Source organism: Thunnus thynnus, chromosome 18 (assembly GCF_963924715.1).
Source record: "Thunnus thynnus chromosome 18, fThuThy2.1, whole genome shotgun sequence".
Taxonomy (NCBI): Eukaryota; Metazoa; Chordata; class Actinopteri; order Scombriformes; family Scombridae; genus Thunnus; species Thunnus thynnus.
The window spans coordinates 24,029,610-24,054,765 of record NC_089534.1 but is presented as its reverse complement, the minus strand read 5'-3'; the positions used below and the strand labels follow the sequence as shown (position 1 = coordinate 24,054,765).

General features: G+C 37.7%; 1 protein-coding gene and 1 long non-coding RNA gene across 5 annotated transcripts in view; one reads left to right on the top strand and one right to left on the bottom strand.

Moving 5' to 3' along the window:
- Positions 1-25,156, bottom strand: part of map3k5 (mitogen-activated protein kinase kinase kinase 5) — a 72,586-nt gene that overhangs the window by 1,689 nt on the left and 45,741 nt on the right. For all 3 annotated transcript variants that reach the window (XM_067572262.1, XM_067572263.1, XM_067572264.1), the window contains 18 exons: positions 23,906-23,958; positions 22,262-22,357; positions 19,541-19,622; positions 17,515-17,648; positions 14,988-15,115; positions 14,294-14,430; positions 12,056-12,161; positions 10,228-10,385; positions 7,512-7,689; positions 6,672-6,689; positions 5,952-6,129; positions 5,156-5,324; positions 4,849-5,034; positions 3,786-3,891; positions 2,612-2,855; positions 2,337-2,449; positions 1,153-1,274; positions 729-805 (listed from right to left, as the gene is read on the bottom strand). In XM_067572262.1, coding sequence (XP_067428363.1) covers positions 729-805; positions 1,153-1,274; positions 2,337-2,449; positions 2,612-2,855; positions 3,786-3,891; positions 4,849-5,034; positions 5,156-5,324; positions 5,952-6,129; positions 6,672-6,689; positions 7,512-7,689; positions 10,228-10,385; positions 12,056-12,161; positions 14,294-14,430; positions 14,988-15,115; positions 17,515-17,648; positions 19,541-19,622; positions 22,262-22,357; positions 23,906-23,958 — 2,285 coding nt within the window. The remainder of the gene's footprint in view (positions 1-728; positions 806-1,152; positions 1,275-2,336; positions 2,450-2,611; positions 2,856-3,785; positions 3,892-4,848; positions 5,035-5,155; positions 5,325-5,951; positions 6,130-6,671; positions 6,690-7,511; positions 7,690-10,227; positions 10,386-12,055; positions 12,162-14,293; positions 14,431-14,987; positions 15,116-17,514; positions 17,649-19,540; positions 19,623-22,261; positions 22,358-23,905; positions 23,959-25,156) is intronic.
- On the top strand, positions 12,188-17,666 carry LOC137169220 (uncharacterized). Of its 2 annotated transcripts, none has more exons than XR_010924415.1 (4): positions 12,188-12,330; positions 14,962-15,045; positions 16,441-16,532; positions 17,531-17,666. It is a non-coding gene; the product is annotated as an uncharacterized lncRNA (long non-coding RNA). The 2 variants fall into 2 exon arrangements; XR_010924416.1 differs by lacking the exon at positions 12,188-12,330 and adding an exon at positions 14,429-14,507 and having other exon boundaries at positions 14,966-15,045.

Here is a 25,156-nt window from a genome sequence, read left to right as displayed (position 1 = left end):
ACAAAGCAGTTAGAGCAGGTTAAAGCCCTGGCTTATGCAAGGATAATTTTACATACATTCACGTCATGTTTTAGGCCTTTGACCATGTTTAACATAGACATCCATCATCATAACAGTATGAAAATAATTGGTAGCATTTGTCAATTAATGGGTGAAGCGAAATTTTTACAACATCCACTCAACATATCACCTTAAGTTACAAACTGAGTCTTCTACATAAAAGAGAGTTTAAATCATACTAATTTAGATACTGTGGATTCAGCCTATTTCGACTGTAAAATGGTAACCTGGATCTATTTGGAAACTTTCAGAACCAGAAACTGCCTAAATTCAGAGATACAAATGTGGTGAGGAAAGCTTCAGCTCACAGATATGTAATCAATGATGATCCTGATTCAGCTTGATCAGTTATCCACCTGAATATTCCTATTAACACCACCTACACAATTTCTGTAGGCAATTAATTAATCAGATATTAGCTCTTGCTACCACAAGGGGTCATTGTACTGCAAGGCTGCCAAGCACAACTTTAAAGTGAGAACAGGAAAATAAATCAATGACGACTCACGTTATGCAACAGATAGTTGTCACAGCTTCACTTCCATGTTTCTGTTATTCAAAGTGCTTTTCAGCTTAGAGTGTCAGCAAGTATTTTGTGACTACTTATTGAACACAGAAGTGAAACTGTTACCAATCCTGTTAAAAAGACAAAAAACCTGGTGTATTACCTCAGGCTTAAACTCTTCAGATCATCTCTTGTTACATCGTGGAGGATGTCGTTCAGTGTATACTCCTCATTGAGTATCTAAAGAAACAAAATAAATCAAATAAGTACTTAGAACACATATATTTTACACCAGCTGGACTTAATAATCATACATGACATTCAAGAAACTGTAGAATGCGTTTTACATTATTCTATTGTGTGGTTTCAGCTAGTTATAAATGGACTTTTTAATGTTGTTTGGATGCCATATTGAAATCCTTCGTTTTATTCACTGAGGGAAAACAGTCTTAGAGAGACAAACACAAACTCTAATATCTCAAACATATGAGCGTGTTCTATATAAGTGGGTCCTTTCACTGTGCAATTATGAGCAATTAGCAAATTAAGACAAGGTCCTGCACCAGCAGGTAAAAGCAGAGACTCACCCTGTCTATGGAGTCCTGGTCAGCACCGTAAAGCCTCAGCCAGCTGCTCAGCTCTGGGTCTTCATGTCCCGCTGCAGGTTGACTCGTCTGTCCCTCCTGGCTGCTTGATGACGTGGAGATGTCTGCCGTAGAAGATAGTTAACAGACAGTAAGAAGCATGCACACATAAATATACAAATATATGCATGCATGTACATTCAAACATTCGTAAATATATGTAACTTATCTATAAATCTCATCATTTTGTCCAAATAATAATTATTTCATGGTTATATCACACAAATTAAGATAGTGTCCAAAACTCTGCAACAGAGCCGGACCAATACAATCCATTGGCTCATTACAAATACATTGGTACTGGTGTATATGTGGGCAATATGCAATTCGTAAAATGCAACAATAAAAATATTATGGGCTATTTTCAGGTGTATAAAAATGTGTATGTAAATATTTAAGGATATGTATTTTTTTATATGTATCATTCACAATAATTTAATTTGCAGTGATGTTTACTGTTACAGTTGATAAAACATTCTGTGGTTCACCTGTAAAATATCCTGCTGCATACATATTTTAATCATAATTCTTTGATAACCAAATTTGAAAGATCCTTGCCAAAAAAATGCTTATTTAAAAATCTAAATTTCACAAGGTTATCAGGTTTTTATTACTCTATTAAATCCAGAATCTGCCAGGCTCTACTTTACAACACTGAGGACCAAAGCAGGTGTCGCCAGTATGATCCTTTAAAAAGGTACAGAAAAAACATTTTCTCATTCAGAAAAGCCACTATCATCACAGCTTATCATCACATCAGCAAGTCAGGATGGTGTTTACATGTAATCTCAGATCAGATTAGTGATTTACTTTTAGAATTAACAAACACAATTTGCACCTCCAGTAGGTGATGAGACTGCTGTTTTTTACGAGCTCTTTTCCAAACCAGATTCATGTCACAACTTGATTTGCATAAATTACTCAGCGAGTCAGATACAATCTTTTCTCTGCACCGTTAATCATGTGCTGTATGAAGTGTAACAAGCATTTTGATGTATTTATTACTGAACAGCCCACTGGATGGTAAGTGGAGTGTACTCATTGAGCCATAAACATAAACACAGAGTATTATTGTACAGAGTATTAGTAATGGTAGTAGTAGCAGTGAATTAGATGAATGTACGTACCTGCAGTCTCAGATCGTAGCCTCAGTAGTCTGATCTCCTGCTCTCTCTCCTCCAGCACTTGTTGGAGGATGGCCTGGTACTCTCTCTCCTTCTCCAGCAGCTGTTCCAGCAGTCTGGAGTCAAACAAGCAGGAGGATTTATTTATTTAAGGAGATTTTTATTAACAGAAACTGAATAATGAATAAAGTGACTAATAATACATAAAAGCTGACAATTAAAGATCTTTGCTTGATTAGTGGTTGATGTATCTAATCACAGTAGATGTTCATGGCTACCTATTGGTCTCCAGCTTCATCCTGCCAAGCTCCATGCTCATAGAGCGCTGTGCATTATGGGACTCGTGCGAGACGGTGGAACTGAGAGTGCTGACTCCTGACGTGGCCACCGTGTCGTCGTGAGCAGCGACAGGAGGTGCCCGGCTCTGGTTGGTGGAGTTTCTCTCAGGCTCAACGTCATCATCGACGTCCTCCTGGTCGGCCGCGTCGCTTTCTGAGGCCAGGCTGAAGTGAGGCGTCAGCTCTGTGCACAGACACAACTCGTCACCTCAATACACAACCCATAATATAAAAAAACATTTTTGATGTTATTGCCTTAAATTTGTGTTTTTAATAATTGCAGCCAAGAAATGTACTGAGTAGGATGTTTTAAAGTTGAAAAATGAACATGTCACTACTTTCTAGCGAACAAACTATGGAATTGGCTCATATTTACACCAATACCAGTATATTTGCAATGAGCTAATTAACAGAAAATTGACAATATAGATAATTTATTGATTGTTTAGTCATTTGAAGTGCAAAATCTGAAATCTTTCACTGGTTCCACCTTCTCAAAGGCAATATGAGTTACTTCAGACATCATAATATCATGAGGAAGTGACATACGAAAGCATCTACAACGAAATGTGGTTTTCAGAAGCCAAATGAAATGAAACGAGCAAGCAAAACCATTTTAGAATTTGTCCAAAAAACATAATTTTGACCAAAATAACAGTCAATTGATAGTGCAGAGATTAACAGTGGTGGTTTAATTTCTGGTGCAAAATATATTCATCAAAATGTAAATATTTATCTTAAACATTTATGCAAGATTCTGCAGAAACATGCAAACTGACAGATTCAGCTGCACATCGGTCGTGGAAAGACTACTGTGGAGCTGCATCTACTTCTCCTTTCTCTTTTGAGCTACAGTAATGCTAGTACCCTCAACATACTTATTGTTAACATGAACTGCTCATCTCCTGTGCTCACATGGATGATTTTGGCATCATAGTTAACATTTCCAATCCTCCCAAAACCCCCTTTCCCTTTAACAAAAAGCTGTGATTACACCGTCTTCCAGGTCAAACTGTGACTCCAGCTCCTGTATTCATCAGACAGTCAGTGATGCCCTAAGGGACCCATGATAACTTATTTAGAGGTACCCTGCTCGAGACACTGATGATATTACCTGGCACCAGGATTGTGATGGCGGTCTGCACAGCTTTGCGGATGATGTTGTCCAGGGCGAACATCCAGTGAGGCTTGATGTTGTGGTTTCGCAGCACCTTGTTTACCTGGAGATACGAAGATTTTGATGGTCAGAAACATGCATTCGTTGTATTTTCATGCTGTATTTATTTCACATTATTGGCGTATTTCATATTTTTTAAATTGACTTATTCATCCATTTTGGTTTACAAATTTTTTTATTCTCAAAACTCTAGTTAAAATGGTTCATACTCCCCCTCTACTCTGAATTATATTTTATTTTATTCTTTCTTTGTCACAGCTGCACATACCAGATTCACCAGATGTTTTATATTTCACTCTTAATTACTGTGCTTGTGAAGTCATGCACTACAAACCACACTATGAATCCTCCCTGCTGAGTGTCTCTCTCTCCCTCTCCTCTACTCTAAAGTTGCCCTGATGACCAACAGGAGGCATCAGAGCTTCATCTCCCTGCACGATTACGCAACACCCCTAACAAATATGAAAACAACCACTTGCTCTTGTGTCATTACATCTGCATAACTGCATTTCTGAGGGGCAGAGATTTTTAACAGAATGTGCAATTAGTCCTGACAGATTCCCCCTTTATAAACCCACTTCAAGTTCACAAGTTATCTGTCTGATCTTTGTACTGGAGGAGCAGCAACAAGGCAGCCTGCTGTTGTCTACAGCTCCTGTAAAATGACAACAATTATACTGAAGTGTTCAGAGCTCCTGGTTCCTGCAGAGGCTAAGAGCATCTCTGCCTACAAATGGAGGATAGATAATAGACAAGAAATCACAAGTAAAGGCGCAGTAGAGTAGAAAATGAGCAGCCTGTGAGGAGAATTACTGCAATAAATAAAGTCTCAAAATAACAGTTTGGATTGTTTGGGGCTTGGGTTTCATATTTCTAATATTTTGATCAATAATTCATAACCTCAACGCCATTAATTGTGAGATGAAATGTATGTAGGATTTGTCATAATGCATAATTTTAGGTGTTTTTTTCTGCACATTTCTTCGTGTTTGCTACTTACAGCATCTTGGAAGCCGAACAGCACAACCTGCAGCTGACTGATGGCAGTGCTGTCAAAGTCCAGCTCCAGCTTGAGTTGGGACAGCGTGTTGGAGATGATTTTCCTGTCAGCCATGCGAACAAATTCGCCCAGACTGACCACGAGAGTGGAGATATGCTGAGGCTTCAGCTTCGTTTCCTCAGAACCCTGGAAGGTAAAGGGTGAGGGGAAGAGGAGAAGCTGAGGTCTGTATGAGGGTTTTACATTTGACACTGTAGAAGTGTACATTTGTTTATCTGCCTGATTGTATCTGTCCATCATAACCAACCTGTGTGAGGGCCTCAATCAGGTTGGCCACCACCTTGTCCTTGTCCTCAGTGAGGATGTGGTGCAGGGTGGCTCGCCTCTCGCTGTCCTTCCGCAGCATAAAGAAGCCTGAATCCTTCTCATCGGGAGATGGAGGAGCACTGTGGTCTTCAAAGTTTTCCACTGGAATGCTGAAAATAAAATAAAATCAAAGATGCAGATTCACAGACAGTTTGAATTCAAGTGAATACAGAAAAGTGAATATAAAGTTCAGAATATATGTAAAATGTTTCAATTTCAGTGCTCACAATTCAGTGTTGCTTAGATAATTTGCAGCCTATTCTACATATAAAAATAAAAAATAAAATATAGGTACAGTCTGTGTGTGTGCTATAACTAATTTTGTCCAAATTTAGTCAAAAATTAAAGTTAAATCTTAAATCTTCTCCTTTTAAACTAATAATCAAAGTTCATCGACATACTAGTTTATGACAGCGTAATGCAAAAATTGCAAAACAACTGTGTGGTCAGAAAAACAATTAATATGTTTTATTTGAGCATTTTCACACCAAAATATTCCATAAAAACACATGTATCCAGTGTTTCCTCTGAAATGTTGCCTCCCAAGCTGCATTTATACCATCTTGGGACATTATTTGCATTAGAATCAATTCAGCTTAGCATTTATCAATGCTACAACCATCAGCTAACCAACATAACTATATCATGTCAATCTAAGGTGAAGCAAAAATGATGAAACGACTGCTATGATCTCATTCACAGCAACAAAGAAAATGTGTAGGTTCCACTTGTCTAACCTAAGGAAGAGGGACCTGGGCCCCTTGACATCCCTCTCGCTGTAGCACTTGACGCTGGGCTTGAAGATGAAGGGGTTGGCGTTGAGGTCGTTGTCAGGGGATACGGAGCCGTACTCACTGCTGCTGCTGGTGTCCTCCACCACCACCGGAACCGGCAGGGAGATACTGCGGAGGTACTCTGAGAGAACCAACATAAGAGAAAATAAAACCTTAAAAAGGTGCTTGTTGCATAATTCAGACATGAATAATCTTCCGTGTTGCTTTATAGGACATTTTTTCTCTGCAAATCAGGAAGATCTGCTCTTTTATTGCAAAGAGAGCTAAAGCTTACAAGAGTTTCTGGTAATGGCAGAGGTTGAAAGGAATGAAAGTGCTGATGGAAAATGTGCTTCCTTTTCATAAAAGACTAAAAGGGAAACTTCAAACCTGATTTCACATCCTCAAACTGATGCCAAAGAAGGGAGCAGAAAATTACAGCCATTGTGTATAAATGATGAAACAGGGCTTATAAAGACATCCCAGCATTTGGACAGAAGTCATGTTGTGCCAATGTCTATTTTGAGTTCTTGGAAAGGGCAGAGTCGTATGAGACAGGTGGCAGAAACAGAAAAAAACCCTGTAGCCTAGATACTCTTCAGGAAAGCAGGCAGATGTTTCATGAAAACGACATCAAGTCCCCCTAGTGGTAAATATGTTGTAGAAGAAAACAAAGTAACTCACCTGACCCTGGAGACAGAGCTGGAGGGGTAGAGAAACATAAAATATGTGTCAGCAGTTATCAGAACATGATTTCTATGTAAGACAGATAGAATAACATTCCCAAGTAGGCAGTGAGGCACAAGCTTTTAAGATTTTTTTCACATCTGTTGTTCTGGTGTCAGCAATCGTGTTAATGTCACCGTTGTTGGGCGGAAACTCTATACAAAAACCCGAGAATATTCTGAAATCAAGACGATGGCTATTAAAGGTGTGCTCATACTTTTTAGGAGAAAAAAACAGATACTGTTCAGGTACATTTAAAGACACAACACACAACAGCCATAATACACGGTGACATTTTTAGGATTCAAGTAACATCGGCTATCAAACTCCTGTTTCCTTGAACTCAGTTTCATTGTGACTGGTTGATCAAGGCCATTTGCATTAGTATAAAGATGTTGAACATTTCTCAACTCTCTGTCCGCTTTGCTTTAAAGGAAGAGTGACATTTGGGGAAGTATGCTAAATACATGTTTTCTTGCAGAGAGTGCAGAGAGAGGATTGATACCACTCTAAGCTATTGGTATTGATCTTCATATCTAACTAATAAAAGCAAAACAAGTTTCCCAAAATTTCAAACTATTCCTTTAACTTATTTCCTGATGTTTGTGTTTGCTTTCTTATACCTTTTCTTGTTCAGTTAATACTGATACTTTCATTTTATGTGAACCCCAGGAAACCTACAGCAACCACTGCACGCAAGCCAATGATGAGCCAAATTAAGAATAAAGCAGAAAAACATCAACAAAGTCTTCTCAACTATTAACACAAACCTGCTGAACCAAACTGAACTGAACTCACCTGTGAAGTTACCCTTATTCTTCTTCTTACGGCTGGTGACGGTGAGGAACTCGTCCGTGAGAAGGTCGAAGGCGGTGGCTCGACGGTCCGGGTCGGGCTCAAAGCAGCGCAGGATGAAGGCCTTGGCCTCCAGCGACATGGACTCTGGGATCTCTGGATGGATCTTAAACATGCCCACCTGCAGAAAAAAGGGGCTTTTAAATACATTTTTGCACAGGAGGAGGACTGTGGATTTTGGCCCCCATCACTTCCATTGTAAGTGCATTATGAAGGAATCTTGCAATGATCAGTATGAACAGGAGGAATGATTACAGCAAGAAAAACCTGTTTCAACGTTCATTCGGGCTCCTGACTGTTGTTTTAAGACAGACTTGAAAAATTGTGAACCCATCATTGAAGTTCAAAGTGAAGTTTGGCTATGAGACTGTGCATCAAGCCTGGCTGTAGCTTCAGGCAACAGTTGGGAGCAATAACGATCAAAGTTCAAGCGTGAGACTCATGACAATGAGAATGCTAGAAATTCCCATCGTTGCTGTTGAGGAATGTTGACTTAAGATTAACAGAGAGATGCCCCTCCCTTGAGACATTCCACGAGGATGAGTGAAGAGTATATAAAGACTGTTACTAGTTTGGAAAACTTAATATAGCAAGTGCAGACATAACATGAGATCCCTTTTAGAGATGAAGACAATGTGATTACCTGCATATTCTACAATAGCTGTCCAGAAACTGGGAGGACATCCCAGTTTCTGTTTATCATTTGTGTGTTTTGTTTACTCTAAGGTATATTCAGCACTGTAACATACAGTAAGCCTCCCTGTTTAAACGACCTTTATTTAAATTACATTGTATGGAAAAATCCATGATTCGGAGCTTTGAGAGGAGTGCTATAATGCTTTCCAGACAACCCTTAAAGATCTTCACTGTCCGTAATGGGCTACACATGGCTAAGAACAATATTCGATTGGTGTGCAGCACTTTACGTTTCCATCCAAAGCAAACACACACACAGTAAATTGAGATTCCAAACAAAGACACATGCACATAGAAACTGGAAAAAATTGCATGAAGGATTCTGTGAAGGTTCCACTCAATGAGCTACACACGCTTGTTTGTGTTCAAACAAATGTTCGTGTACACACAATATTTGGAGTGTCTACTGGGGATGATCGTGTTACAGCTCGCAGGGTTTCCTAATGTTAAGGGAACAAATATCCATTGTGTTAGGATGAATTGTAAATCCTAATAATAAATAAAATAAACTAAATAAACTAAGGTGGTGACACAATACAGGTGCAAACTGCTAATTCAAAGGTTTTTTTCCCATAAAAAACATAACATAATGACATAAAAAGGGGAACTGATAAGTGCAAACACCTTGCTGATTATTTCATTTGATGGAAAATTTCTAATGAATTTAGAGGGAAAGCAACTAACAAATTACATAGTGAGCATAAGACAATAAATGAACTGAAGACAGTACATTTTAATGGTCCAGACTGGTGGAAAATACATTACAATTGCTACTATTAACAGATTTTCCATATTTTTCATACATTAGTCCAAAAGTGGGTCAGTTTGAAGTTTGATAAAAGTTGGTGGTGCTATCATGGAGGTCTAATGGAAAAGCAGCTGTGCACAAATAGTATCTTTAATCAAGAAAAAAAGACATCAACTAGACTGAGGTGCTGTTAGTGTTAGTGTCATGCTAACATGGTGGTAACAAGATAACACTGTCATAAGGCAGCGTTTCTGTCTTGTCTTACCTCCTGCTTAAAATCACTAAAGATGAACACTGTTTTTTGATATGTGTGCAACCATCTACTATCTGTTATCATGTGACTGAAGTTCCACACTTTGGACATGTGATGAAAACTGAACCAGCTTCTTGAGCAAAGTTCATTTACAGATAATTCTAATATTAGCTCCTGCTGGATGGTAATGTAGCTGGATATGACCATCATTAGGGGTCTATAATGGGAAAAAAAGATTACATAGTATATCAGTTGAAATAACACAGAAAAGGAGAAAATCAAAGAATAATTACAAAAGAGGAAAGCAAAAAAAAAATAAAAAAAATCCTTACACAATGTAGGAAAATATTTTTCCATTATAATTTATTATACCTACTAATCATAGCATGACTTTTGATAAAAAGTTCTAACAATTCAAATAATCAACAGATCTTGCATGACTTCCAGTTTATCATTTCTGTCAACTGGACTGAGCATTTAATATAATGTCAGAGATTTGTTAAACTAACTGTTTGATCTTCCTTAGAAATCTAAAAAGGAGAAGCATTTAGTTTGTCATCAACCTCGTGGTAGAACAAGTCAGAACTTAATTCAGTTTCCAATGCAGTTTATTATTGGTGCGTTGCAAAACAAGATAAACAAGATGTCCTGGCTTTTGAAGTTCATGCACAAATCAGATATAATAACCGCAGGAATGTGTTGGTAAACTCTTGATAGTCAGTTGGACAACTTAATAGTTAACTTCGTCTAGAAAATTGTGATTTGTATATCTGTATATATATATATATTTGTATATAAAATATCTTGTATATCAGCTCTAAAACTAAACTCAACACATCCTCTGTTGAAATGGCAGAATAGCTGTAGGCTATTGGCCTAAACTTTCTGGAAGATGCCTGATAAAAAAAAAAATAAAAAAAAAACACATTACCCAGTGGGATGATGGGATCTGTGTCTCTCACCTTGAACATGGCAGCCTGTGGTTCCCCCAGTTCATAGAAAGGTGGTTTCCCAGTTGCCATCTCTATGATGGTGCAGCCCAGAGACCAGATGTCTGCTGGCTTGCCATAGCCCCGAGGACCTTTGTCTATAATCTCAGGAGCCATGTACTGTAGTGTGCCTGAAAAAACAATAAAAACAGCATAATAATAAAAGTAAAATGTATGTAGATATGTAGACAGATAGCTGATGGCGTTATCAGATATATTCATATATCAGATATATTAGAATCTGCATATGTCAATTTATTGTTTAATGGTTTTTGGCAGCTCCTAGGTTGTCTTTAAGGTGTCATGCTTTATATGATTTTGATAAGATTTAATTCTGATCTTGATGACACTGTTGAAAAATAAATTTGTTTTTCCTCCCTGATCAAATAAGAAGAGTTAAAGAGCCAATCAAATAAATAAGTAAACAAATGAATGAATTAATGAATGAGTAAATGACTGACTGTGACTGTCAGAAATGAGCAGGAAAGTAAACTTTAACTTATCTTTCTTACATGCTGTCTACATGTGTCAATAAAAGAGACAAAAGTGCTTCAAACGTTCCCTCTGCTTCAGACAACATAAAGGAACTTTTGCTATTTGTGGCCAACTGTTTTTATAACTGTTCCAGGTTTAATACTAAGGAAGAAATAAGAGTTGTAGATTAACTTTCTTATTTGAGACAAGCTATAGCAGCTGTGTCTACAAAATAATATTTAACTGTACTTGAATATATTTTCAAAGTGACAAATATCATGTGACCTTGAACCTGATGATTTTTTTCAGTATGTCGTTTATATTCTTGATTAATTGATTAGTTGTTTGGTTTATAAAATGTCAGAAAACTGTTTCCCAAAGTCCAAGGTGACGTCCACAAATATCTTGTTTTGTTCTGACCAACCATCAGGAACCCAAAGATATTCAGTTAATCATCATAGAGGACTAAAGAAACCAGAAAATATTCACATTTGAGAATCTGGAATTGTTTTCTGAAAAAAAGACTCAAAATGATGAATCATTTATCAAAATAGTTGCAACAGCATATAAAAGAACCTCGGCTAAATGCCCAAAATAACTTGCATTAAGCCTAATTATTCTAATTATTCATTACCTCTGTCCTGAGGTGATGACACAGTTTTTCAAATAACCAGTCAGGTTACAAAAGCTTTGATCGGGCTTATGGCCTTGTGTGAGCAACAGCATGTTGTTAGTTAATCTCAGCTCAGTCCAAAGTAATATTTTCAGCTCCTCACTGAAAGGACTCTTTTGTTCTAATAATAGCCTGCTGCGTATTTGCTGCTTTTAAAAGCCTGTGAATTGAGCTAAAAACAGGCAGTGACACATTTATAGCAGACCTGGGCTATAAAAAGGAGTAGCCCAGTTTCCTGAAAGAGCTCCACCATTCAGGGTAAGTCCCTGTCTGCTCCAATCGGCTGCCAGATCGTCTAATCCAAGAGGTCAAACTGAGCTGTAACTGGCCGCTGTGGTGGGGGACTTCACACGGACACTAACCTGCCTGATGTGGCTGCAGATTCATGCCAAACCCAGTGTCTCTGAATAGTAACAGTCAGCTATTCTCAGTAATATCACTTACTGGTCAAAGAGCTGAGACTGAATTACTGCTCTGAAACGGTGACCGCCAAAGTTTACAGTTATCTGTATGGGGTTACCTCACTGCTCAGTTTCTTGTTCTTTCATAAAAAAAGCATGTTTTGTGGGTTTTCAGGAACTTAACACACATCTCACACATTCTTTGAGGGGTTCGTGCAAACACGTAGATGGGAGTAAATCAACCAGTGTGTACCTGTGAAAGTCTCAGTGCAGGGGTTGATCCCGGCCAACCTCTTAGATGTGCCAAAATCTGATATCTTCAGGACGCCACTGTAGGTGTTGATGAGAACATTATCTCCCTGCAGATTGAAAAGACATCTGTTATTAAGCTACACCCATTTGACTTGCGAAAATTCCAAGGCAATGATGGCGCTGAGATAACATGAGGTGCCTGTAGATCTTTGAAAACAACAAACAGCAGGTTACAACACACCGTGTGGGAGGACGACGGCTTCCCGCCAAAACAAGGTGATTAACATTTCTGTGCTGCTAATGACGCTTATATGACCGCCTTGTGAAATCAAGCGGAAGGCAGAGGTGTGTTGTGGACACATGAGTAAAAGGCTGCTGACCCTAATGACTCTCTGTGATGGGAGTCTTATCACTGTTGGTTTGTCACAACTGAGATAACAAATAGAGCCTTTTATTTAAGAAAAAAAGGGGAAGTTAGGATTACTGTTGTAGCCAAAGAGCTGTAAGGAAAATGCTGAAATGTTGTGAGCAGCTGGGATGCTCTCGAAAGGCATTTGCACCAAATCAAATTTACTGTGCATGCAGAGTCACAAGGAAGGAGTTTTCAGTGAGCAAACACTGAAGCAGATTCAACTCAAACCGTCAATAATTTTATCCTGAAACTTCATCTTGTTTCCAAAGAATCTAAAAAATGTTCCAGACTTGAGATTCTTTACTGCGTGTGTCTGTGTATGACTGTGTTTGTGGTTTTTGTGTCTGCAAACTCATTAATATCTTCGAGAGCATTTTTTCTTTCACTGTTGCATTTTCTTGTATTTTATTTAATCATGTACATGTTTCCTGTTTCTGTACGTATTGGGTTCACAATTTTTCAAGAATGTGTTAAAACAACAGTCAGGAGCCCAAATGAACACTGAAATATATTTTTCTTGCTATAATCATTCCTCCTGTTCATACTGATCATTAGAAGATCCCTTCATGATGGCCAAAATCCACAGTCCTCCTTCTGTGCAAAGATGTATTTAAAAGTTTATCTGAAGCTAATATAAAGCTTCAGTCGTCCAAATGAGTCAAATCAAGTAGATATCTCTCAACGTTACGTCTTTTCAGTGCCAAAGTCCCTCTTTTTGTTACTATACTTCCACTGCAGCTCAACAGGGAAACACTTAGAGGAAACACAAAGAGGGAATTTGATGCTAAAAAGACTGTAAATGTGTCAGATATCCACCTCATATGACTAACTCAGACTGCTGAGGCCTCATATAAGCTTCAGATTAAATATTCATTCTCATTCATTATCATCATTATGTGTACAGCATTATGCTGCATTATACTGCGTTGTATTTTTATTGCACATATATTATTCTCACACATTATCATTATTATCATAATGTGTACAGCTTATTTTTGCATTTTATGTTTTTTCAAATTTTCCTGTATTGTGTTGCTTGTTGACTGTGCTACGCTATGTGCCTCTGCAAATTGCCCCTGAGGGACAAATAAAGTGTTGAATTGAATTGAATTTAAATGCATTATTGCACAAAATGACTGTATGGACACACTGTGGATTTTGGCCTCCATCACTTACATTGAAAGCACATTTGAAGGAGATCTTTTAATAGCCAGTATGAACAGGAGGAATGATTACAGCAAGGAAAACCTCTTTCAGTGCTCATATGGACACTTGACTGTTGTCTAAAGACAGACTTGAAAAACTATTGAACCTGTCCTTCAAATGAAAGCAGATAGTGTTTACTTGTAATCCCTTTGCCTCATAAACCTCTCGTAGCTGTCATAGTGGAAGTGCAATCTTCTTCTCTTTAGTTTTTGCAGTGCACCTACCAGAGATCACCTGTCAATCTTCTGTCATCTTTTCTCCTGGATTTTCATGTTAATGTACCTTGAGTTTCTGTAAGTGGTGCATTCTTACTTCTCTGTTCACCCATAGTAGCTCTCACTGTTCATGCTAACTACCCATTTCTTCAACAAAATGCAAATATTAAATGCATTATCTCCTGTGCACCAGAGATTTTTTTCTAGGAAAGACCTTCTAGACAACTCTACAGTCAGTGTTAACATTTTCATGAACAATCTTGAAGGTGGATGACTACAGTATTGTGGTATTCAATGATAATGACAAGAACCCTATAACTTTATGAAAGTTAGCCTGCAAAAAGATAATGATGGCAGGAAGATGATAAGAAGAACTTTAATTGTGCAATAACCTTTGTTCAGTTACCTTGATGTCTCGGTGTGCTATCTGATTATCATGCAGGTATTTGAGTCCCTCCAGGATCTGCCGTGTGTAGAAGCCGATGGTGGGCTCGTTGTTTTTCAGGGGTCCCCACTTGGACCTCAGCAGTGCAGACAGACTCCCTGGACGCAACGGGACAAAGTGCAACAACAATCAATACACTCAGTCTGACCTGAGATTAGCACCACAGTTCTGATTAGTCTGCAATTCAGAGTCAGTATGCAGTGCTCTTCTACCTCACTACTGCTGCAGAGAAGGTTTTAGTGAAGATTTTGACAAAATATTAAGAGTAAATATTGGTTTTATTGTGCTTGGACTGATTTTATGGTTTTGGAACTATAAAGAGCAAAGACTGTTCACTGACATGGAAGAAGAGTGTTTATTTTTGTAGACTAACTTTTAATTATTCTTGTAAAAGACGTACGACACAACAACATCTACAGTATGTCACAGTATATTCTGCATTACAGATATTTCCAGAATTCAGATGTATTAATTTTAGAAAACAAAATCTTCACTAACAACTTTCTAAAACTGAGCTATAGCATGATTTTAAATTGATGTATTTAGAAAAACACAAAAAAATAACTAATAAAAACTAATCCATGAGTTTGTGCAATAAAAACTATCCAATCATTTCATCCTCCTAACAGTCAGACCGTGACGTCAGGTGTCTCACCTCCAGGCACCTGCTCCATGAAGATCTTGATGAAGCCGTTCTCGCTGATGGAGCCGAGGTACTGGACGATGTTCTTGTGCTTCAGGTGCTTGTGGAGGGCGATCTCCTCGTGGAGGGGCTGAGAGTACCTGACATGAAAACAAAAACAAGACATGAAAACACTGTTCTAGTCTACAGCAGACAGGAACACATGACAATGAGATGCTTTCAGTCCAACAAAACTGGTTTCAAACTGTATATGGATAAAGTTAAAGTACACAACACTGAAGGAGGTGAATCACTAAAGAACTTAGTAAATACTAAATAACAGACAATATATAGTTTTCTCTTTTTATCATCTCTATACATACAGTTCTTTGTGGTTCTTTATCTCCCTTTTGTGAGTTTCTGAAGGCTTGGAATTGAAACTTCCTGTTAAGTTTGTTAGAATGATTAATTTGACAAAGATAAGAGATCCCAATTTTATTGGAGAATGTACTAAAAATTGTAGATTTCTTGATTTCACATTTGGAGTAGACACTTGCAGAATGTTAGACATTAGAACATGACATTACCTATTGCATTATTTACATCAAACTACATAATTATTAGAAGTAAACTAAAAAAGTAAGCTTTAACTTTGTAGTCTACCAACTACCACATTACACAGAAAATGATATTAAAGCTGCACTAACATTCAAACAGAAATCTAGATTATGGCTGCAACTAATGATTATTTTCATTATCAATTCATCTACTCATTATTTTCTGGATTTTAATTGTTTGGTCTAAAAAATGTCAGCAAAACACAAGTCCCCGAGCCCAAGGTAGCATTTTTGTTATTTTGTGCGACCAACTGTCCAAAACCTAGGTATTCGGTTCACCATCATCAAGGATGAAGAAAACCAGAAATTATTCACATTTGGGAGGCGGGAACAGTGATTAATTGTTAAGAAATGATTTAAATGATTAATTGGTTATCAAAATAATTGATTTTCTGTCTAGTGACTGATCAACTCATCGTTTCAGCTCTAACCTAGATCAAAAACTAACTAAATAAAATAAATCTTAAACTATAATAACCTGAGAAATGACTGAAGAAACTGTAACTGTGCCTTTTCTTTATGGTGACATGGATGTACATGTAGGTCGGGTACAAACACCAGACTGTGAACCAAAAACCTAAAGAATAAACCCCAAAAACAAAAGACTAAACGAGGAAAACACTGAAACTGAATCTACCATAACAACAGTTACCCTTGAACAGTGAAAGAATGCCTGCCAGCGATTCAGCTCCCTGTATGAATCACATCCTCTCTCTCTCTCTCTCTCTCTCTCTCTCTCCCTCTCTCTCTCTTTCTCTCTCTCTCTCTCTCTCTCTCTCTCTCTCTCTCTCTCTCTCTCTCTCTCTCTCTCTCTCAAGATTTCAATCCACTCCTGAATTATTTACCAAAATTCTCAACTCTCTTTGCAGCCGAGCACTCTGCTGACTTGCTGATGTGATGAGTGGAAAAAAGTGTGGCAGTGGAATCATCTAGTCTCTGAGAGTCTTGCAGTATGAGATGAGTAAGTGGAACTATGCAGAGACAGTGGTGGGAATATGAGGTGGAAAGGGTGGGAGGAAGTCTGCCTTCACGGCTCTCCACTAACCAGTCACTCGACTCGTGGATACCAGCCCAGTGAAAGCCAGAAACCACCAGGGACACTGCTGATCTGTGCTTCACGCTCTCGGTTGGAGGAAAGCCGCACTTTTCTTAATGATGATAAATAACAGAGCTGAACAGGAGGAGGCATTAACAGCTGAGACACCTGTTAACATTCAGGCTGTAATTTAATCATAAAAGTGTAAAATTTGTCTTGAGAGCAGTTTCCCATCAAAAGAGGTTATCCACTTCTGAACATGAATGTGTGTTATGGCAGCCTGCCAATTACATTATGAAATGTTTTCTGTGCAAATACAACATTTGGGTATGATGAAAGAGGAAAAGACGATGTGTCACTGAAAGTATTAGGATTCATTCATAGATAGTTGCATGAAATCTGGCCAATAGTTTTCAAGAGAATTTGTCAGCGATCAATGACCCAGTTCCAAGATCCACCCTAAAGCCCGAAGCACTGAACCCTCACAGACTTAAAAAAACGTGAGCCAAACGTCACCAGTGACATCAGTGTAAGTGTTTAAGTGGAAAAGGGTGTGTGAGGATTTGACTGGTGATTTTCTACATTTTTCTTATTGTCATCAAATCACATGCAGAGCCAAACCAACAATGAACTCATCCTGTATCCAAAGCCTGATATATCATATTCCTCTGTGCCGTAAACCTCCGTTGTTGTCCAAAAGCTTTGTTAGCTTGTTGCTACATATCACAACCTCTTGACTTTGCACAGAAGTTCTTTGAGAAATTAATAATATAGACTGAAAACATGACATTGTTTGATAGCGAGGTGAACAATACAGAAAAAAGACACTTGTAAGTATCATCACATGACTGAACAAATAAGGTAAAAATCCTCACAAAAATGTTTCTCCTGTGTGTCTTTGTCTCACCTGCTGTCTCTCTCAGGAATCTCTTTGATGGCCAGGCGGACCTGGTTGCTGAGGTCTCGGCCCGCGTACACCACTCCAAATGTGCCTTTTCCCAGAACCACCTTCTCTCCGTGCTCATCGTACTCATAGTCGTACTGTGGAGACAAAGGCAGTAAAGTGATACAGGGATGGTTATAAAGGTATGATTGGGACTAAAAGTCAGGATATCTCGGCTGCTTCGATTTTGACCGTTCTTTTTAAAAATCTCTCTGTAGCAAGTCTCTGATCATTATGAAAGCGCAATATTAAAATTGTGGCATATGCCTTTAAGTCATTAAGTTATCTGAGTTGCTGCATTTTTATTCAATTAAAAAATAGTTTTGGTCTTATTATGTTACTGAAATCCAGCTACAGTATATAAGTATTTCTCAACCTGAATAAATCTGCACATTATCAATTAATTACAATGTAAACACTAAAGAAAGCATGGCATTATTGTTCCTTAGCCTTCAAACATTTCAGAATAATCATCAACCTGCAAATTGTAAGTTAATGCATCTACTTCCTGCTTTTCTTTAAACTGGATCGTATCATTTTTCACCATTCTTTGTAAGGATTCAAACACTTTCCTTCTACTTTTCTGGCATATTTGTGTTGGACAAATCTAACAAATTAGTGCCTTTTTTTCCCTGCCAGACAATCAATAATCTCATTCCTCTTTTGTTAATTAACTTCAGTGGATGGTCTGTTCTTTGTTATCAGATTACTTAAACCTGTCACATCGATTCCTCTTGGAGAGAGAGACCTAATTAATTAACTTTTCTGTCTGAAACAAGTGATTAGTGTTTACAGGAAACAGACTTAGGTTTTAGGACAGATTATGTTGTAAAGGCACATTTGAGGCTGGAGACAAACAGACCGTGAATTTAGGCTTGTGTTGGACAAATACAGTTATTAAATGAGCTCTGAGAGAAACCTGTTAGACATTTGATCTTTGCCATGCGGCTGAGTCAAAGAGGGTGTGGCAGCATTACAGGCAATTAGCTTGTGTTTTCCCGAGGCTCTGCTGGAGAGACAGGTGAATGCAGCAGCAGGTGTCTGTTCTGTACTGTCAAAGCTTTACAAAGCACACAACCAAAAATCCAGGTCTTATCCCAGCAGGTTGCTGTTTATTTCTGTGTGTTTGTAGCTGAGTTTCAGTCCAAGTCATTATAATGCAAAATGTGATGAACTAGAGTAGAAAAACAAGATGGAAAAAGTGATCAAACAACTTCATATGAGCCTGAGGGAGACATTCTGCAAAAAAAAAAAAGTGAATACAATGCATCGACATAATGATGTCATTGCAGTTGAATATGTTACATTTCTTTGCCTTTTGTCGTTTATTAGAAGCATGAAAAATAGTTAGCTGGCACTTGTCTGTTAAAAGATGGTTTTCTGGTAGACGCATCATTTCAAGTCCTTTTGATGGAAACCCCTACATTGCATCATATTTCCTGTGACATTTCAAAAGAAAAATGCACAGCAGAAGCACAACAGGATGTAACAATACAATGTACAAAAACAAACAAATAGTAAATATTTTATTGGCAGGAAAAGTTATGGATTTAGCCAAATCTGTGCTGGAGGAAAATCCAGTTGAGAAAGTGTTTATAGATGCAGGAAATGTCATTTTTACCATGTAAAGCGATTCAAAAAATGCCCTGTATCTTAAGGGAATATAGTATTATTTACACATGTATATGAGGCTTTACTGCATTCAAAAAAAGCTTTATTAAATAAAATATATGGGCATAAAAGTAGTGGAACTGTGGGCCTGAGTTCAGATATTTGGGTTGTTGTTGAGATTGGTGGTTGGTTGGTGGTGGAAATGCACCACTAGCTCTGGTGCAGGTTGAACCCGTGACTGAACTTGAAGATGGAATTTTAGATCAATTTAAAGCTTCAAACAAAACTCTACAATATGTAAATATAACTTATGTTTATAAGTCTAAAAAGCCTTTCTGGGCCAATCAGAGAGTGAGAATCCAGTCTCCAGCTGACTCACCTCTAAGCCGTCGGTGTCACAGTCTCCCTCCTCCGGACCTTTCCAGGCCTCCTCTGTTATGCTGTTGACCAGATCACAGAATCTGCCAAAGAGAAGCCCGGTCAGTCCAAAATACAGATGACTTTGAATTCATGTAGCTGAGTATAGGTATGTAAAACTGTGTTTTTATAAAATAAATAAAATTAATAATCTTAAACTTGATATTGAAAACATTTAAAAAAGGACCATACCAGTTGTTTTGCATGTTGTAGGTAATTTACAACTAAAAAAATCCTCCTACATTATGTTTTATATTACAACAAATTTAAGTTTAACAAATGTGGATGTACTTTGTCTATTGTGCAAAGGATCCATTGACTTTCTTCATTCATTTCCAATCTATTAGCACATTTTTGAAACTTGAGTTGTGTTATCAATCACATAGAGAACAAAATCTTCATTATTTTTTAGCTAAAGCAACTTCACAGTAGTAAAGTGTTTACTGTGCCGACATTTCAAATCAAACTAAAACACAAACACATTGCTATGATACTTTAATGGAACCAGTCCTCGAGTCCTGACAACTGCAGTATAAATATCTCCCTGTCTTTAAAATATTGCAAAAAATAATCATGGCTCGAGTATCAGCCTTACATTTTTTATCCAGAGTGAATCACATAGATCCATTTAAAGTACAGAAGCTGCTCATGTAGCTTGAGAGCCATTTAGTACATATTGTGACTGAGTGACAGTATTTGGCTGCTGGTCTTATCTAGGAGGGGTTGCAGTATGTTTACATGCACACCTCCCACACATAAACATACAAATAATGACCTCTACCACCCGCACACAAGCTGTGAATTAGCACGTTGCCTCGTCATGCTGTCACACATGGCACGCCTGCAGGTGCTCCGCGATACACGTGTGCTTGTGCATGTGCACATGCCGATCACGCATATGCACGAGCTATATCAGACTGGATCTCTTCCTCTTCCTCGACCCCTTTTTGTCTATATCTTCCTTCCTTCCTTCTCACCACATCCCACTGTCGCTGCTTTTCTCTGTATCATAAGGAGAGCAGGCATGACAACAGCAGGCATGACTCACTGACTCTCACCCTCCAGATAATAGAACTGCAAGTGCTCGGGAGCCTCTGATGTGAGACTCACAAGTCTGAACACTCAGCGCTTCACTGAGCAGCCAGCGAGGAACACAACGGTGTCGAAATTGAACAAGGTGTGTTTGTGGCGACAGGGATCTGTGAAATTTCCCACCTGACTACTGAGCTAACATGAGTGCCTGAACTAGGGAGGGGTGCAACTACAGAAGAGATAAACTCACTTGGACAGGAAACAGTTTATAGTCTTTGTAGGTCGACATAAAGGTTTTACGATCACAGTAATTATCAAACTGATGTTCCAATGAGGGCAGGTTTAAAGAAATACAACTGGGGCTGCAACTAACGATTATTTTCATTATAGATTAATCTGTCGATTGTTTTCTCGATTAATTGATTAGTTGTTTGGTCTATAAAATATCATAAATAACTACTTACTATTTAAATTACTAATCGTTTATCAGTTATAAGTTGTGAAAAATCTCTTTGGCTTGTGTTTATCCTTTCTATTTGGTAAGAATGGAGTTGCAAATGTTTGGTGATCCATTAATAAATGCTTAATAAGTTTTTAATAAATGAATTTTGATCCAGAGATGAGAGTTTTCACGACCTGTCAACGAAAAGTTGTTCTTATTAACAGCTTATAACTGATCAATAATGCCTTAGTAAATGATTGTTAACCATTAATAAAGTGTTACCGTAATATTTGACTTACAGTAACACAACTGGAGGTCTTAATTTAACTTCCCACTTATGTGACCGAACAGAACAACAACCTTTAATAAGGTTTTTTAGGTCTTCTGGAAAAAGAGGTAATTTGTAGGTAGTGTATGTAAAAATCCGGTATATAACCCATTTTTCCCTGTTAATGTAATCATTATTACATTATTGGATTTGATAACTCAATTAGTAAAGTAGCTGTTTTAGCCACATTTTTGTTTTTTACTAAAACATCTTCACAAGTATTGGATGAACTGTCATGAACTTTTGGTCCACACACATTTAATGTCCCTCTCAGGATGAATCTTTATCACTCTGGTGACCCTCTCACTTCCCATCTATTTCAATACTTTGGTTTATGACCAAACACCTGCAAAACTAATCACATTCCCATCAGCCTCAGCAGTACTTTCTGTTTAGTGCTAATCAGCAAATGTTAGCATGCTAGCACGCTAAACTAAGACGGTAAAAAAGATAAAGATAACTTTCTAAACTTCACCATGTTAGTTTTGTATTTGTGAGCATGTTAGCATGGTTACATTAGCATTTAGCTCAAAGCACAGCTGTTTAGTTTATCCATTAACAATTATAACTTATTTTATTTATTTTTTATTATGCAATATATAAAATAATTATTATAACAATAACCACAGAAGATTTCCAGCATTATATTCAAATCTCCTTTTTCAGAGTGCCATAGTTAAAATTGTGAAATGGTGACAGTTTCACTGGTTCATAAAACCCAATGATATATAATTCAAAGTAATGGGGAGAAGGTGTTAAGCAATTCTTATCACATCAAGAGAAGATTTATGGTGTAGTCGCAATTATTATTAACTAACTGATTTTAACAAAGCACTTCAGCTTAATGATGTCAAACCAACACAGAGAGATTGAGAACAGACCTTTTACAATGCATCTCTGTACAGAAGTAGATCTGGAAGTCCTCTGCATTGTGAAGGACGTAGAGGAAGGCACTGCGCTCGTCAAACTTGGAGATGCTGAGGAGAGACGGTCCACAGTTAGTCACACAGTAATCCCATGAGAGCAGATGTGACTCACAGAATGAATGAAGCCTTTCACTGGACTCATGACATCAGCCATCCCATCTCTGCTTTGAAATAAAAGACTGCTTGTCACTGCATATGCACGGCCACTCCATCAAAACATAAACCCTAGCAGAACATGCCAACAACAATACATCTTCCTGATATATACATTATGTAGTATGAGTATGAGTGCGAGCTGCAGCAGTGATATCCAGTAGAAAAGCAGAAAACCTGCGATTTGTAAAGAAAAAAGAAGTTTTGAAAACTGTCAAATGAAATGAGTTTTAATTTTAGCACAAAAGGTTGAGAAGCTTCAATTCAACAACTAAATGTAAACTTTCATCCACCGGGGATGCTCATCCAATTCTTAACTAGTGTGCCAAGGCCAGAGCTGGAGCCAAGCCAGATAGCCAAGCGCCTGTATGTGTGGTCGTATTGTTGCTTGCAGCGCTGCTATTGTGTCCCGCTGTCTGTCTGCAGGCTGAGTGGGCACACAGAATGAGTCGTTCCCTAGCAACATGTGAGTACAGCCCTCCACTTCTCTGAGCTGACACTGAATTCCTCTGAGGGCCGTGGAAAAGGAGGCTCAGAGCAAGACATCATAAAAGCTGTCTGTGGTATTAATGGAGCACTCTGGCACAGTTAGGAGCTGTGAGAGGTGAAATGGTGGTAATGTACATGTCTGAAATCTTCCTGCTGTGATGTTACTTACATCTGTACATTGTATGCGTTGAATAAAATGCTTTTAGCAGAGCTTTGGTGCACGTTTAGATACATCTGCACACACACACAACACATTACATGTGTCCTTTACATATATGAATATTAAACATAAACATTTACAGTTAGCAGCAAATCCACAAATCTCTTCTTGTTTTTTATGTGTTACATAATGTATTTAAATGTTTCATTTATTTCAATATTGCCATAAATTCTTCTTTAACAAAGCTTATACATTTTCAGTTTTTGTTGACATTGTCAGAAAGGTGATAATTCTACTATATGTTTATTTTTGAGGTCGTAGTGGGTGGTGCTGGTGGTGTAATGGAGTGCATTATATTAAAAAGTGTTCCTAATATTTTTTCCGCACCATTAACATACATGAGGGGGGCAAAATATTAGGAAATGCAAATGTATCCTGAAGGAGACCGAAACATTGAGTATCATTGGAGTTATGCGTGTGCTGCTTTTTCCACTTGTTACCAATATTAATGCTAAATCAATGAAAATGACATAATTTAATGTCTTATAATTTTAATGTTAATCCTTGATACTTGTCCAATGGGCTGCAAACTGGTGAAAAACTGACTTCTTTTTTTCTTTATGGTAGAAATGATTCAGTACATTTGTCAGGTAAACGGTAACTTTGAGAGAGTTTTTTCCAGTCCGCCATCTCCACTGATAAATTTAAACCAATCGCCCTCTGGAGACAGGTGTGAGGTCATTGTCACATCACTCAGCTGTAATACGAGTGTGTCAGTGAAGACGGCCGCCACTGACCTGACACCTCGTACAGACGTGGCACTGAAGTTCCACTCATGAATCCCCTTTTGCTGCAGGACAGATCAAAACAAATAACATCATTACAGCTTTTGGGAGATGATACATCAATGCGTCCCCTGTGGGATATAACATGCTGACTGACAGCAGCATTAGAACGTTGGTAACATCATCTAAAATATGCTGATTGATCATTACAGTAATAAAAAGTCATTAGTGGTTTTTATTTTATTAGCTAGAGGAAATGAATGAACTAAACTAAATGAAAATATGAAGCTGATGTAGCAGGTTCACTCAGATCAATTCATGGAAAGCAAACCACTTCTCTTTACATGCTGTGTGGGTAAGCAATAATGCACTACAGTATGAGAAGATAATCAATAATGCAGAGACACAGAACTTCACGACAGGATCTAACCAAAGATCATAAAACAGGAAAACTGAAAATCATCAACAATTTTACAACTAGCAATTGCAGTGAGCATCTTTGGTTTAACCATTTACCTAACATAAAGCATCAGTATTGTTGCTATGGTAACATGCAGCTGATAAAGGCTGAGTGCTGATTCAGAGCCGTATTTAACCTGTAAAAACTGAGGTGTACCAGTACATGATTTTAAAAGACACTGCCATACACTTACTGTAATACATATTTGAAGTAACCTTATATATTATATATCATTCCTATTTATCACTGTGAATTATATTATTCTATATCCTATAGTTCCAATCCCATTTTACTATTATTATTATTTCCTATATGTATACTTCACTTTTGTCACTTAAACTCCTACTTCACTTTAGTTACTGTACTACATACATGTTATAATGTCACTTGTTATATCATACCATTCCTATATTTATTACTGTATATTCTATTATCCTTTGCCTATTAAGGCTAAGCAATAAGAGGAACTGTTGGGAATCAGTCTTGCACATACAAGTCATTATTGCACATTAAGCACATGTATGCACTAAACTGCTTATAGCTTCTAATTTCAATTAGTTGTGCAGTATGTTCTCCAGTCTTTGAATGTGTATATAGATTTAATTTAACTTGGGTGCATGGGTAGTTTTCCCCATTTTTATATTTTTATCCCTGCTTGTTCTATCCTTTATGTAGCTCCTATACCTGGTCTGTTTATTTTCTTCTGCTGCTGTATTACTGAAGATCAGTAAAGTGTTATCTTATCTTATATCAAACCATACTGCTGTATCCAAATTGAGACAGGTAGTGTGAGAACTTTAAGT